The following is a 13,647-nucleotide window of genomic DNA, read 5'->3' on the forward strand; positions in this document are numbered from 1 at the left end:
ATGATAAATAAATTACGAAATAGAAATAATAGACAGGGTACTCTTGAAGTTCTCTCGTTGGTATTTCTCAACCTTCAATTCAGTCGTTTAAAGCACAGTCGAGAAATGAATAAGTATTGAAGGCATTTGTTTTTGTTGTACGTTTAATTCTTTAATATTGTACGAAAAGTAACCAAACATTATTTTGTAATCTAAATCTTGCATACCCTACGAACGCATTTTTTTTTCCATAAATACCGATTATCTCTAACATGTGATAACGGTCCTTTACATGCGGATAAATATGGAAAATTGAGTTATATACAAGTAATAATTTCTTGCAATTGCCAAAGCAATAGACAGATAGTTTTATATTTCATCACTTACATAAACAAGATTGACACGGAACTTCAGGCTTTCACTACACGGTTTATCGACATGACATTAAATAACAACAACTGTGTGCTACTCAGACTGGACTGGAGACGAAATGTTGCACTGGATACAAAAGCACATTAATACTAATCGGTTAGGTAAACGTGTAGACTGTGGTAATACTGGGTAATTCACATTTGGTACACATAAACTATAACATTCTTTTCAGTCAAGACTATTCATCGCAATATTTGTAAAACCATCTCATTTTCCATATATCTAGGGACCACATTATTATTATTATTATTATTATTATTATTTTCACAAATTCCCTTAAACTGTAATTGTGACTATTTACAAAATAAAATATTACATTTGAAACTAGGTCAGTTTTTATATACAAAAAAGGAAAAAAATGAAGAAAAAAAAAAAAAAAAAAAAAAAAAAAAAACAGGCTGCGACCTGCTGGTAGCATGCAATTGAAGTTCTCTGTGCAGTCTTCCGAGAATATGAAGAAGTAAAAAAATAAAAAATAAAAATAAAAGAGAGAGAGAGAGAGAGAGAGAGAGAAGGGAAAGAAATTAAGAAATTAAAAAGAGCAAAAGAAATGGAGGACAAAAAGGCTGTCAAGAGCGTTGCACACCCCGTCCATGCACTGCTCTCTCTCGGATTCTTCACATTGTGTGTATATGTAGGTCCACGCGAGAATAGGCTGACTTTTGAGTCTTGGTTCCAAAGCAGTCTTAATTCTGCAGTCTTTTGAAAATATTTACACGTACCATTCATTAAAATTTGACGAAAGAGTGCTGTGGCTGCTCGTGTGGTGAACTGTGGATGATGCTGGTGATATGGAACTGCTGCTCTGGTTTTCTGTGGAAGGGGACACGATGGTGGGCGGCGTGGAGGACTCGTAGCCGGAGCTGGCTGCCGGGGAGGGCTGGGGTCCTTGAGTCGATGACTCGTGAACCTGAGTCGAAGACGAACATAAATATATTTTCCTATGTGCCTGATAATTTCTCATCTCAAACTGTACCAACTGATTGCGTCAGATGTATAATAACATATAAATAATACAGATTCTGTAACGTTGTGTTTAGATTTATGTTGGCATTCAGCGTTAGTTATTATATCATACACATAATGTTGGTGCAAATAACAACATCATTCAACACATTAAAAATATTCAATAATAGGCCAGAAATAAATGTAAACCGTAAAAAGCGTTATTTTTAAAACAGCACATGAATTAAATAATAGAGTAAATAGATAGGAGAAGCACATCAAATAGTGTAGGAGAAAAAAATAATGCACTGCGATGTTATTGTTACCTTCATGTGTTTCCGGAGGGAGCTGGGGTGTGTGTAGGATTTGTCACACATTTTGCAGAGATAAGGTTTGTCGGAGGTATGGACGTGCATGTGTTTCTTACGATCACTGCTGTTCGCAAAGCGTCTGTCACAGCCTTCAAACTCACACTTGAACGGTTTTTCACCTAACAGAAACACAGAGCAAACATCTCTCAAAACACGCATTTTTAAGAGGCAGGCACACGTATTCAAATGAATAAATAAATAATAAAATATGTCACATTTGAAAATACATACGTCGAGCAAATGGATGTAAGCAAATTTAAACGCGTAAAAAAAAAAAAAAAAGTTCCTGTCTGTATTCCACTACGAAGCACGACTTACAAAAATATTTACATTTCGCCCACATTACTTGCGCTATTTTGCAACGATACTGCACTCTTACTCTATTACTCTAATAATTTGTTAGTTATTATACAACATGTAACGAATAGAAATAATTTTCCGCGTAACGGAATGGTTCTTGGCATGGAAATTATTAATAGGACAAAGAAAAAAGCAATGAAAAAAAATAAATAAATACAAAAACATATTAACATCATTTGCCTGGCATATTAAGTCCTATATTTAAAACAAATACATACAAAATTATATCGGTAATATAGCAATGAATATATATGAAAATAATAATAATAATAAATGCATTCCTTACCGGTGTGTGTTCTTTTATGGATTTTCAGATTTTCCGATCGGGCAAATACTTTTCCACATCCGGGGAACGGACACGGAAACGGTTTCTCTCCGGTGTGCACTCTGATATGATTCACAAGTTTATACTTTGCTTTAAACGGTTTCCCTTCCCGGGGACATTCTTCCCAAAAGCAAATGTGATTCGACTGCTCTGGTCCCCCAACGTGCTCCACCGTCAGGTGGGTCACGAGCTCGTGCATGGTGCTGAAAGTTTTGTTGCAGGACTTTTTCGGATTCGTTAGCTGCTCCGGTTCTACCCATTTGCAGATGAGCTCTTGCTTTATGGGCTGTCTCATGTACCGAAAGAAGGCCCCAGCCCCGTGATGGGCAGCCATATTCATGTTCATGGGGCCATAGCCGTGCAACTGCGTCGAGGCGTAATGCTCGGATCTGGGGCTCGCGACGTGACCGTATTGCTCGGCCCTGCCGTACATGTCCCCGGAAAAGCCCAGGCGCATCTGACTGTTAACCACGTTGGAAGACGCGTGCGTGGCCGCTTGCTCGTGCAGTCCCGGGAAGAGCAGGTGCCCAGCGGCGTCGGAGTGTCCATGTGGTCCGGCGAAACTTCCAGCGGCGGAGGCGAACAGACTGTGCTGCGCGCTCGTGGCGTCTCCGAACCCCCGATTGCGAAAGAGAAAGTCCCGAGTGGAGTTGAAGGCGGCGGTGGAGTACGAGCTGACATGAGTGGGGTGATGATGGTGTCCCAAGGCAGCGGCGGCGGCGTAACCGGGCGCTTGCGAGGAAAACGCCGTTTGCCCAGAACCGAGGTCGTGGGAGCTGTGGTTGATTTTAAAAGCGCCCATACCGTCGGCGAACGGGTTGATACCCAAAGCCACTTCTCTGTCTGTAACTTCGCCTGTTGAGTGATGCCTGGTGGAGCCGAAAGTAGTCACTCCAATGGTGGGATACTGTGGTCCCGCGTCCAAGAGCATCTTCAGTCTGCAGCGGAGGAGACTGAGAGAGGAAGAATCTCTTAACAACTGTCTATGCGTGCTATTTCTCTGACTTAAGTCTGTGCAAAGCAAACTCCGATCCCCTATTCCTATTTACTTTTGGTGGAGAGGAATTTCTCTCTCCTGCTCATCCGATGAGCACGCAAATCATGTGCGATATTGTCTTTTGCGGTTTATCTTCCTGTGGCGCAACTTTCACCTCCTCAGTCAGGCAGTGAGCTTCAGACTGATAGTCGCAATCATTCCTGCAGATAAATGAATTGAAAAGACAACACAGTCCACCCCTGATGAATGGGGAAGGAGGGGGGCAGCACGTGACCCCGAGCTTGGGCCATCATTGGAGAGGGCGCTCTCCCCCTACTAACATTCACTCACCAAATAACAGCCCGCCATGCCTCAGCATCAGTGCGATTGGTCGGTTTACATCATCAATCTGTGGGATTGTCGGGAGGTTGCTGACTGGGATTTTGCTCTGGATGTTGAAATTCAGAAAAGAGACTTTAGTGAATGCACGGCCGAATAATAGCTTTTGTCCCAGACACGGAGCACTTCCACGTTTGGCCTACTTATGTGGAAGCCTGGTGCTCTGAGAAGAACCTGGCGCGCATCTAGTAAACACTGGCTGCAATGTGATAAAGTGTAGCCTGCATGCTCTTAAATGGCGTGGAACTCATGCGTTTCATCCTGTGCTAAAACCAAACCCTATGTAAAAACCAAATGCTAAGTTCCACATGCTTTTTCCATAAACGTTCAAAAAAAAAAAACGTTCAAAAAAAAAACATATATATATATATATATATATATATATATATATATATATATATATATATATATATATATATATATATTACTAAGCAATATGGCTAATCTTGAAGTGTGTTTTTTTTTTTTTTTTTTTTTTTTTTTTTTTTTTGCACTGGTATGCTGTTTGCATGAGTAAGAAATTAATTCTCAAATTGGTCAATGGTTCAAACTAGATTGGCATACAAATATAGTATTGGGCCGCAACACTTCTGCATAAAGTTTTTGGCTACTTTAGCTGTAGACTTTCTTTACATGTTTCATTTTAATGAATTGTCTCGCTTATGCAAAACACATGCATATTATATTGTTGCTGCAATTTAATTATTGCTTTTATATTCACATGATTTACTTTAAACGAGAACTGAGTATTTTTTTAACACACCACATGCTCTGCACACTCAGTAGGCCTTCCGCAGATGCCTTCAAACTTCAAATAGTATATTCAAACCTGCGAACGAGGTGTCTCTTTCCGTTATTCATATTTTTAACCTATGTTTTTGAAAGATTAAGGCCGCAATGTATCACCCTTGTGTGTGTAAAAGTTGTGGGTTGTGGAAGTTGTGAAGTGGGATTTCTCTCTGCAGGAAACTCCGGCGGCTGGAGTTCAAAACTGCATGAACAGACGAACCATTAAAATATCATCCAGACTGCAGCCTTGAGCTCCATACAGCAAACTCCTTCCAGAGAGAGAGAGAGAGAGAGAGAGAGAGAGAGAGAGAGAGAGAGAGAGAGAGAGAGGGAAGCAAAGCTGTGGAGTTGAATGTTTTGTCTGAAGGACATTTTCTTTATAAATGAAACTGGACGATGTCTTCAACAGGTGAAACACGGTAAGACGAAATAAGTTTTGGAGGCATCATTGGGAATTATTTACCGAACACCCTGGACAGATAAAAAAATAAATAAAAATGATAATAAATTATAATAAAAATATAATTTTTTATATTAATAAAATAATATTCATAATATTAATAATATTAATAATAATAATAATAATAATAATAATAATAATAATAATAATAATAATAATAAGTATTATTATTATTATTATTATTATGAAGAAGAAATATGTTTGTATTGGTTGTTATTGTTGTTGTTGTTGTATATGACGTGTTATTAAATTAATATTTTAAGAACATTAAAAAAACTATTTTTTTTTTTTTGTTACCATTCAATCTCATTTTATTTAATTAAATAAATAATTTATTTATGTCTACTTAAAATATGGCATTGATAGTATGCAAAACACCATGACTTTATGATCTGTTATGATCTGTTAAATCTTTTTTTTTTTTTTTTTTATACTGGCGACAAAGAGTTTTTCTTCCTTGCGATTTTTAAATAAAGTCAATGATTTGGGGTAGTAGCTGACTTTTTTTCTCCAGTGTTACTTTCAATTTTTTTTCTTCTTTTTTTTTGTACTGTCATATTGAACTCGTTTTGTATCTTGTCATAATCCCCCCTCTACCTAGCAAAAAGTAGCTGGAAATAAACTTTTCGTTAATTGCTAGAGAAATAGCTAAAGAATGCAGCTGCGATCCATTCGACCCTGAGCCACATCTTCAGTTTTCATCATAGTTCACACAATGTTTACTTATTTATGACACGGATGGTGTGGCTTTGTCACTACACGTCTGACAGATCAATTCATGACCTCTCTCAAAGGAATACCAATTGATTTGCATAAATAATTGAAAGCGTCTTGACCCTGATTAAAATAAAGTCGCCTGAAGTTGAAGAAATGTCTAGGGTGACGCTTTTATTATATTAATTAATAGATTACATGTGTGGATTTTGGGCTAAGTTTTCCATCCATATGTGATCATAATACATGCATAAAACGATCACAATGGCCTTCATATGAAGTAATGATTCCGTGAAATTAGATTTCAGTCTTGCCATCACAAATCTACTATATATATATATATATATATAAAGAAGAAAACAAATAAATAATAAAAATAAAGTGGTCTGGGGTGAGGGTGTTAACTGTTTCCCTTTTTTATCGCACTAATTCAATCTAAATGTGGTCTCCATACTCTCACGTATAATTACGGTAAACATTGTATATTTGAATTACGTATTAAAACTTTTATTGTGTGAGGCGGAAATATTCCATTCACTAAGACTTCTTTCACCTCCTCATGGTAATTTAAACTGCTTTGACACAGAGCCTGTTTATGGCTTATGTCATTGCATACTGAAAAAAAATTGCAATTCAATGCCATACTAAGAAACAAGCAGTAGCATTTAACTTTTATTTGCAAGTTCGAGGAGTTTTAAGAACTACACTATAACTTTATGCTATTTTTGATTAAGCAGCTATATTTGTTTGCTCTTCGTAAAACAGTGTCACAACTTTATAACTTTAAAACTTTAAAAATTTTTAGAACATTCTTCATTCCAATCACAAAAAAATAATAATAGTAAAAAAATAAAAAAAATAAACATTAATTTATTTTGTTAAATAGCTTGCCTGCTGTAAATTGTTGTGGAGTACCTTAACCACGTAGATGCACATTCACCGACAACATCTGCAAGGTTAGTGTTATTTCTTGAAATATTAACATTCGCGTGCAATGCCTTCTTCTGGGCAAAGTTCAAAGTACTAAAAACTCTTGAGGCTGTTTTCGTGAGGTGGGGACTGTCCATTTACTTTCAAGCTTTCTATAAAAGTTTCTATTTGTTGATTCATGATTGTACTGTATTCATAACAGGTGCACTGTTAACATGTTTATTAAATAACGGTGAGTAATCTGTGAGATAAACTTTGACGCATCGCAAAGGCTGCATTAGGTGTGAGTTAGGATTTTTAATTTAACAGCTATTCGAGCTATTTTGCCAAGACTTTTTTTGCCGCCCTGTACACTTTTGATGAAGCACCACCTCCTGTGTGCCTGATCCGCCGCCGCTGAACAACTGAGGCCGAAAATTACCCCCGATCATAACAACAGGTCTTTTGCGTTACTTTTTTCTCCTCCGGACAATAGGCGACCCTCGCGCTTTTCACAAGACAGTGATCCCATGACGACATATAAGCACCGTTAGAGAGAGAGAGAGAGAGAGGAGGAATCTTTTCTATCTCCTCTCTAAACAAAAGGGTTAAATACAGATAAAACAGACTCTGGGCAAGCAGCATGCAACTAAAAACTTAAACTTTGTACTAACCGCCGTGTTCGATGTTTATTATGGAGCTTCTTCTTTAGCGGATTACTAGACAGAACCTATGTCGCATTTGTATTGGATGCAAGTCCACTTTCGGGTTTACTTGTTGCGGTAAGCTGCTAAAGCGCAGTCGCAGATTTTCAACAGCTGTGACATAAAGAAATGTAACATTGCTTCGATGTAACTTCGGGATTGCAGCTGAAAGTACAATAACCTTTGCGTGACAAAAACTTTTTTTTCTTTTCTTCATCCGCTGCCTAAGCTTCGGCGCATGCGCGCTCTCTGTTTGCTGTCACTAAAACATTTTTCTTCGCATTGGAAACTGTCACGAGTGACGTCAATCACAGAGCTCTGACCAATTAGAGCGCTCGGTGATTGTTTGGCTCCACGGGCTGCAGCGCCTACCATGAATCTCTATTCAGTATATCAAAGCGTCCTGCTGCTGCCTCTCAACCGAATGGGATTCCACGTAGGCACTGAGATAGCAACTAAACTTTAGGGGAAGTTTTTTTTTTATTATTATTATTTTTTTTCTTCTTCTGTATTCTTCAAAGCGATTAAAATATATTTGTCATCATCATTATTATTATTTTGCCTGCTGTCAAGTTATTCTAAAATTGGGAGTAATGAGCGTGGATGCTTTGGGAAGCCCTGTGATGGACCCCGCGTTTTCCAAACGGAACACGACGCTGAGATTAGTTGACTTGGCAGGGGCTCACCACCATCACCATCATCACCACCATACCCCTCAGAGCGTGACAGGCTTCCCGGGGTTCAGCAGCCATCCACACTCAATGGCTCACTCGCACCCTGGGGAGATGACTGCGGAACCCCGCCTGGGGCCGAGTCCATTCGGGCCAGAACACATGGGGCACTCCGCGGCCCTCAAAATCAGCCCAACCCATCATTATCCCCACCACCATCACCACCACAATCATCATATTGCAGGCCACAGTGAAGTGGTCTCCAGTCAAACGGGAGCTTTTGGCCCGGTGCAGGCGGCAACGGTCCCGTACTCTATGTCTCACACGGCCCAGGCGCTATCCGCAGGTAGGGACTTCCTCATTCGCCGAGATCTGACAGCTCAAGCCATGCCCGTGCTGACCGATCAGACTTCTGGTTCAGCCTCTCACCACGGAATGTTTGTCTCAACAACAGGTAGCTATCCGGGACACTATGGTCATCACCCCGACCCTGGGAACCATACGCTCTTCCCTGGACTTCATCACGAGCAGGCATCTACCGGAGCACCAGGTGGCCAAGCCTTGAACGGACAAATAAGGTTAGGAATACCTGCCGAAATGTACGTTCGTTCTGATCATTTGAGTCAAGTAGCGAGCTCCAGGGCAGACCCGTTTGCTGCTTCTCCTCTGCACGGATACGGCGGGCTGAATCTGAACATGAATCTCAGCGCACATCACCACCACGGAGCTGGCGCGTTTTTCCGTTACATGAGGCAGCCGATCAAGCAAGAGCTCATCTGCAAGTGGCAGGAGCCCGAGCACTCGGCGAAGAAACGTTGCTCCAAAACTTACAGCACCATGCACGAGCTAGTGACACATGTGACGGTGGAGCACGTCGGAGGACCGGAGCAAGCGAACCATATCTGTTTTTGGGAAGAGTGTCCACGAGAGGGGAAGCCGTTTAAAGCAAAGTACAAACTTGTGAATCACATCAGAGTGCACACCGGGGAGAAACCGTTTCCGTGTCCGTTCCCCGGCTGTGGAAAAGTATTTGCCCGATCGGAAAACTTGAAAATACACAAGAGGACGCACACAGGTCAGTGGCTTCATTTCTCGTCCCTTAGGACAATTCAGTTAAATACTAGGAACTCATAACTATTCAGTTACTGGATATACAGCACTGCTGAAAGTGTAAACTAATCAATGCACAGCAACTAGTTTATTAATGACGTGAGCTAGCTTGCAAGCTGAACAGAGGCAGCGACTGTCGAAAAATCCTCTTTTAAGAAGGTTGGTTTTCAAGAGGTTTTATCTAGAAATAATATATGTAGTGGCTTATCCATTGTGGAAAGAATTTTCGCGGAACACTGGCGCCATTATCATTATTGTCACTGTTATTTTATGATTTTTAATAGGCTACATGTACTTAATATATATATATATATATATATATATATATATATATATATATATATATATATATATATATATATATATATATGCATACATACATATATACATATATATTAATTACAATAAGTCAGGTTTAAAAAAAAGAACGGGGGGAGCAAAAGGTGGAGAACTGTGGAATGTTACTTTTTTTTTATTGATCATGTGTGTTGTGAAAAACAATCATGTGTTCTTTTCTTCATCCGATTGCTTACAGCTTTGCAGCACATCCACATGTTTGGGGCCTACTGAGTACAGTTCGGTCTGCTGTAGAAAGTAATAATAATAATAATAATAATAATAATAATAATAAATAAGAGATGAAGAGATAGGATACTGCTTTATGTTAAAATGCCCAAATTATTTTTCATAGGTTTATCATCTTCTGTTTATATTACAGTTACTATACATGTTACACATTTATAGACAATTGCAAACTGTTATAAGCTACTCCTTTGCTACATTTTGGAAACCACAAACACTCGTTAGTTCACGTATTCGGTTAAACCTTCAGAACGATCTACAGGGGCATAATAGCATTTTAGATAGTGTCTTGTATTGCTTACACTGTATTTTGTTTCTTCTTCCTTTGTGTGTGTGTGTGTGCTCCAGTTAGCCTTAAAATAAACTGTCCAAAACGTCATTAATTGCACCAAGAGGCAATATGTTGAAGTTATTTCCATATATTTCTGTTGTCAGAACTTTCAAAAAGATTGACCGCATGCAACAAGTCTGTATCAAAGTGCTAATCAAATGTGACTTCACATGATAAACTTTATGTAATAATAAATGCAACACATTAATAAAAAATGCGTGAGGTTTGCATAGTTATTTCTGTTATTTTGAATGCTTTGTTGACTCTGGAAGATTTATTTATTATTATTTATATATTTCTTTATTATTAACATTTTCTTTTCTTTTCTTTTTTTTCTCTTCTTTTTTTTTCCATTGCAAATAGCATTGGCATAATCAGTAAAGCTGCTTAACGTTTGACTGGTAACTACATCTGAGATAAGAATCTTTCAGTTATGATCTCTAAGCAACGTTATGCATTATTTCTGTGGGACATTCCCGGGGGCAGCCGCATTATTTTCTTGCTTGGGCGGTATTCGAATCTTTGGTTATGGATATGGTTTCCCAAGGGTCTCTTCCTTTCTGCTTTCTTGTAGTACACTAATATTCTTGATTGGCTTTCTCGGCCCAACAGCTGAAGGTCAAATTGATATTCAGCAAGCAACTGTAATTAGACAGCAGCAATTACGCAGTCTTATCAACTCCTGGAGCTTATGTCCTTCGGAAATAAGCGTGATGTGATTAAATGTAATTAATTCAAACATTTCTATTGCCTGGCTGCCTCCTCCAGCAGCTATTATGGTTACAGAGGGACAGGCCTAATAGCAGTTTAGACAGTGGATCCGATATATTTTATGAGATCTTCATGCTCTACATTCCGACGGTAAATGAAACTATACGAGAGCGCACGCTTTAAAGAACGAATGCTTAATAATCTGTAATTGTGAAAAGAAATCATTGCTGTCTGAGAGTCTCAGTCACAAGGGACCTGCCATGAAAGCAGACAGAGCAGTAAAAAGATAATCACGATATCATGGGGCTCGTGTGACCCGATTTACCCTGACATGCGTTAGACTAATGCGCAGGATATTTGATTGTGTGCTCAATGTAATGGTGTGCTTGGACCTGTACTGACCATTATCACAACTGTTCTGTCGTTTTAGGTGAAAAGCCTTTCAAATGCGAGTTTGACGGCTGTGACCGACGGTTCGCCAACAGCAGTGACCGGAAAAAGCATTCCCACGTACACACTAGCGATAAGCCGTACAACTGCAAAGTCAGAGGTTGTGACAAATCGTACACGCATCCCAGCTCATTGAGAAAACACATGAAGGTGCACTGCAAGTCTCCACCTCCGAGTTCTGGTTACGAATCATCGACTCCATCTCTCGTTTCTCCTTCATCGGACTTGGGAAGGGAGCCAGCTCCCTCTGCGCTCTCTGAGCCTCTCTCATCATCGTCCCAGCCGGCCAATTTAAGCGAATGGTACGTGTGTCACAGCTCCGGTGCCAGTGGCCCTCAGACCCCACCCAGCGGTGCATCCACACCGGGCCATGCAGAGGGGCCAACGTACGGCAATCCTGAACGGAGGGACGCCTTCTAGCAAAATGCTCGCCCTGCAATATTGTTTTGGCAAAGTGTCTGAAATGACTTTGACATCTTATCTAGTTTGGACAGTCCGTTTTGGACTGGATGACCACAGGCTGACGTCGCCTGTGTGAGTCGGTTCAAAGAGCAGGCTTGTTCACTGTTACTGCCTTACTGAAGGATGCACTGGCCCTTTGACAGCTAATGTCACTGCCTAACCACCAGTCGATATAAAACACGTCCCCAGTGTCCATGTTTCGAAATAGTGTACCGACCGTACGCATGTCACTGTATTATTTTGTAAATCCCGCTTTGATTTCAATATCTTTTTTTAATTTATTTTTTAATCGGTGAATCATTTCTTTTTTTGTATTATTGAACCAAAGTGCTTAATTATTAAACCTGTACAGTTGTAAATGATGACGTTTTGATGTCTTTGTGTGAACAGTAATTTTTTGTAAGGTTCTGTCCATATTTTTAAATGTTTGCTACTATACTTTGTACAAAATTAATATTTGGGATGATTTGGGTTTTATAAGGACGTAGACTCTTTCCTCTTTTTGTGCTTTCGCCAGCCAAGCCAATTCGATGGAAACGGTGTTATTGTATTTGAAATGACGTTTCATTTATGATTAGTCATCAATCAATGTGGTCATTTTGTGATTTCGTAAAACTTGTCAGAAATCCATTTTTTATGAAAAATAATAATCATAATTATAATTATCAGAAGAGACCTTAATATTTGTACCGAAATGCCTTGTAAGTTGTCAGTATTTTGAATAAACTGTGTATGACGCAAAGCTAAAAGACCTCCTAAATTACGCTTTAGTAGGAACAAAAATATTTCTACGTTAGAGAATAGAAATTAGGTATGATTTAATCGAAAATGCCTAAATGTTAAAAATATGCACGATCCTAAAATGACTCAAACGTCACCAGCTTAAACTAATTTTAATTATCTTAGTGAATCTCATTGCGATAACTTGTTGTCTTTCCTTTTGTATCGCTTATACACACAAATATACTCCAGCTTTACACTCCAATTACATGGGCAGCAATTGATGAAAGCGTTGCATATTTTCACACAGACTTCAAAGAGGCTTTTATTCAAAGAGACATTTTTTTTTCACGACGGTGAATCTTCATGGTGAGTTAAGATTTCAATAGCAAAAGCCGAGTCAAATTGAAATAATACGGGGACGGCGCTGTGGGCTAGATCCCGTTCTGACAGAAATAATGCAATATTTACTTGAATATGTATCCGTTCGTTTATTAGTCGATTGTTTTTCTCTTGGTTTGGTAAAACCTAAAGTAACAAGTTATGAAACCATTGCGCATCCGATGAATTTGTATCATTTTAAATAAATAAATGTCTTAATCAATAACAAATGCATAGATCTAGCAGTCTGAGCAGCCTCGTAACTTTCTTTTTATACCATAGCACTCTCAAGTTGACCTCAGAGTTATGCGCCGGATTTGCTCAACTTTTTTTTGCCCAACTTTTAAACTTCTTTGTTGGATATAGGTTAGTGTAAAATAAGTACAGCGGGTTACAGTCAAACAGTAGTGAAGACTAGTGTCAGATCTGATGTATCAGAGGAGAAAAGGATTGTTTGGACTCAATTGAAGCGTGGATCCTTTGAAGGTTTTTTTTTTTTTTTTTTTTTTTAATCGGGGGGATTCTTGAGTGTCGTCAAAACAATGCTGCTGAAATGGGAAGGCCTCTCTGTGTCACCGTTTTGATCGCACACTCTTATCAAACTTTTTTCAAGTTTTTTTTTTTTTTTTCTTTAATTCCCTTCGACAAAACAAGAAGAGACGAATTTGACCAGAATCAAGCAGACTACCTCCAAGTAATATAAAGTAACATCAAGCTGCCTCACTCGGACACCTGGTGAGCCTGAGAGCGCGCACGCTCGTCTCCGTGTCAAAGTTGCGATTAAAAGGGAAAGAACGACGATTCTTTTTAACAGTTTCTCGGTTTTAATAAACATCGATTCCGCTTTTCCTATTCTCTTTCCTATA

At 39.0% G+C, this 13,647-nt stretch overlaps 2 protein-coding genes across 4 annotated transcripts; one reads left to right on the forward strand and one right to left on the reverse strand.

Annotated features, from left to right (window-relative positions):
- Positions 1-332: 332 nt before the first annotated feature.
- On the reverse strand, positions 333-4,045 carry LOC127946548 (zinc finger protein ZIC 1-like). Its single transcript, XM_052543203.1, has 3 exons — positions 2,374-4,045; positions 1,683-1,846; positions 333-1,321 (listed from the first exon to the last, which is right to left on the reverse strand). Exons 1-3 carry the CDS (start codon positions 3,341-3,343, stop codon positions 1,124-1,126), a joined length of 1,332 nt encoding a protein of 443 aa, XP_052399163.1. The 5' UTR covers positions 3,344-4,045; the 3' UTR covers positions 333-1,123.
- Positions 4,046-4,858: 813 nt separating this feature from the next.
- Positions 4,859-12,429, forward strand: LOC127946547 (zinc finger protein ZIC 4-like). Of its 3 annotated transcripts, none has more exons than XM_052543202.1 (3): positions 4,859-4,995; positions 8,489-9,109; positions 11,199-12,429. In XM_052543202.1, the coding sequence occupies exons 1-3, from the start codon at positions 4,929-4,931 to the stop codon at positions 11,636-11,638; spliced, it is 1,128 nt and encodes a 375-aa protein (XP_052399162.1). In that variant the 5' UTR covers positions 4,859-4,928; the 3' UTR covers positions 11,639-12,429. The 3 variants fall into 3 exon arrangements, with proteins under 3 accessions (XP_052399162.1, XP_052399161.1, XP_052399160.1); XM_052543201.1 differs by lacking the exon at positions 4,859-4,995 and adding an exon at positions 6,616-8,380; XM_052543200.1 differs by lacking the exon at positions 4,859-4,995 and having other exon boundaries at positions 6,619-9,109.
- Positions 12,430-13,647: the final 1,218 nt, after the last annotated feature.

This window comes from Carassius gibelio, chromosome A24, assembly GCF_023724105.1.
Source record: "Carassius gibelio isolate Cgi1373 ecotype wild population from Czech Republic chromosome A24, carGib1.2-hapl.c, whole genome shotgun sequence".
In the NCBI taxonomy this organism is placed as follows: domain Eukaryota; kingdom Metazoa; phylum Chordata; class Actinopteri; order Cypriniformes; family Cyprinidae; genus Carassius; species Carassius gibelio.

Coding starts and splice junctions, on each gene's coding strand:
- LOC127946548 (XM_052543203.1), bottom strand. CDS start 3,343: ATGCTCTTGGACGCGGGACCACAGTATCCCACCATTGGAGTGACTACT. Junction 1,847..2,373: donor CCATAAAAGAACACACACCG/GTAAGGAATGCA, acceptor TGTTTCTGTTAG/GTGAAAAACCGTTCAAGTGT. Junction 1,322..1,682: donor CCCTCCGGAAACACATGAAG/GTAACAATAACA, acceptor TCTTCGACTCAG/GTTCACGAGTCATCGACTCA.
- LOC127946547 (XM_052543200.1), top strand. CDS start 7,957: ATGAGCGTGGATGCTTTGGGAAGCCCTGTGATGGACCCCGCGTTTTCC. Junction 9,110..11,198: donor ACACAAGAGGACGCACACAG/GTCAGTGGCTTC, acceptor CTGTCGTTTTAG/GTGAAAAGCCTTTCAAATGC.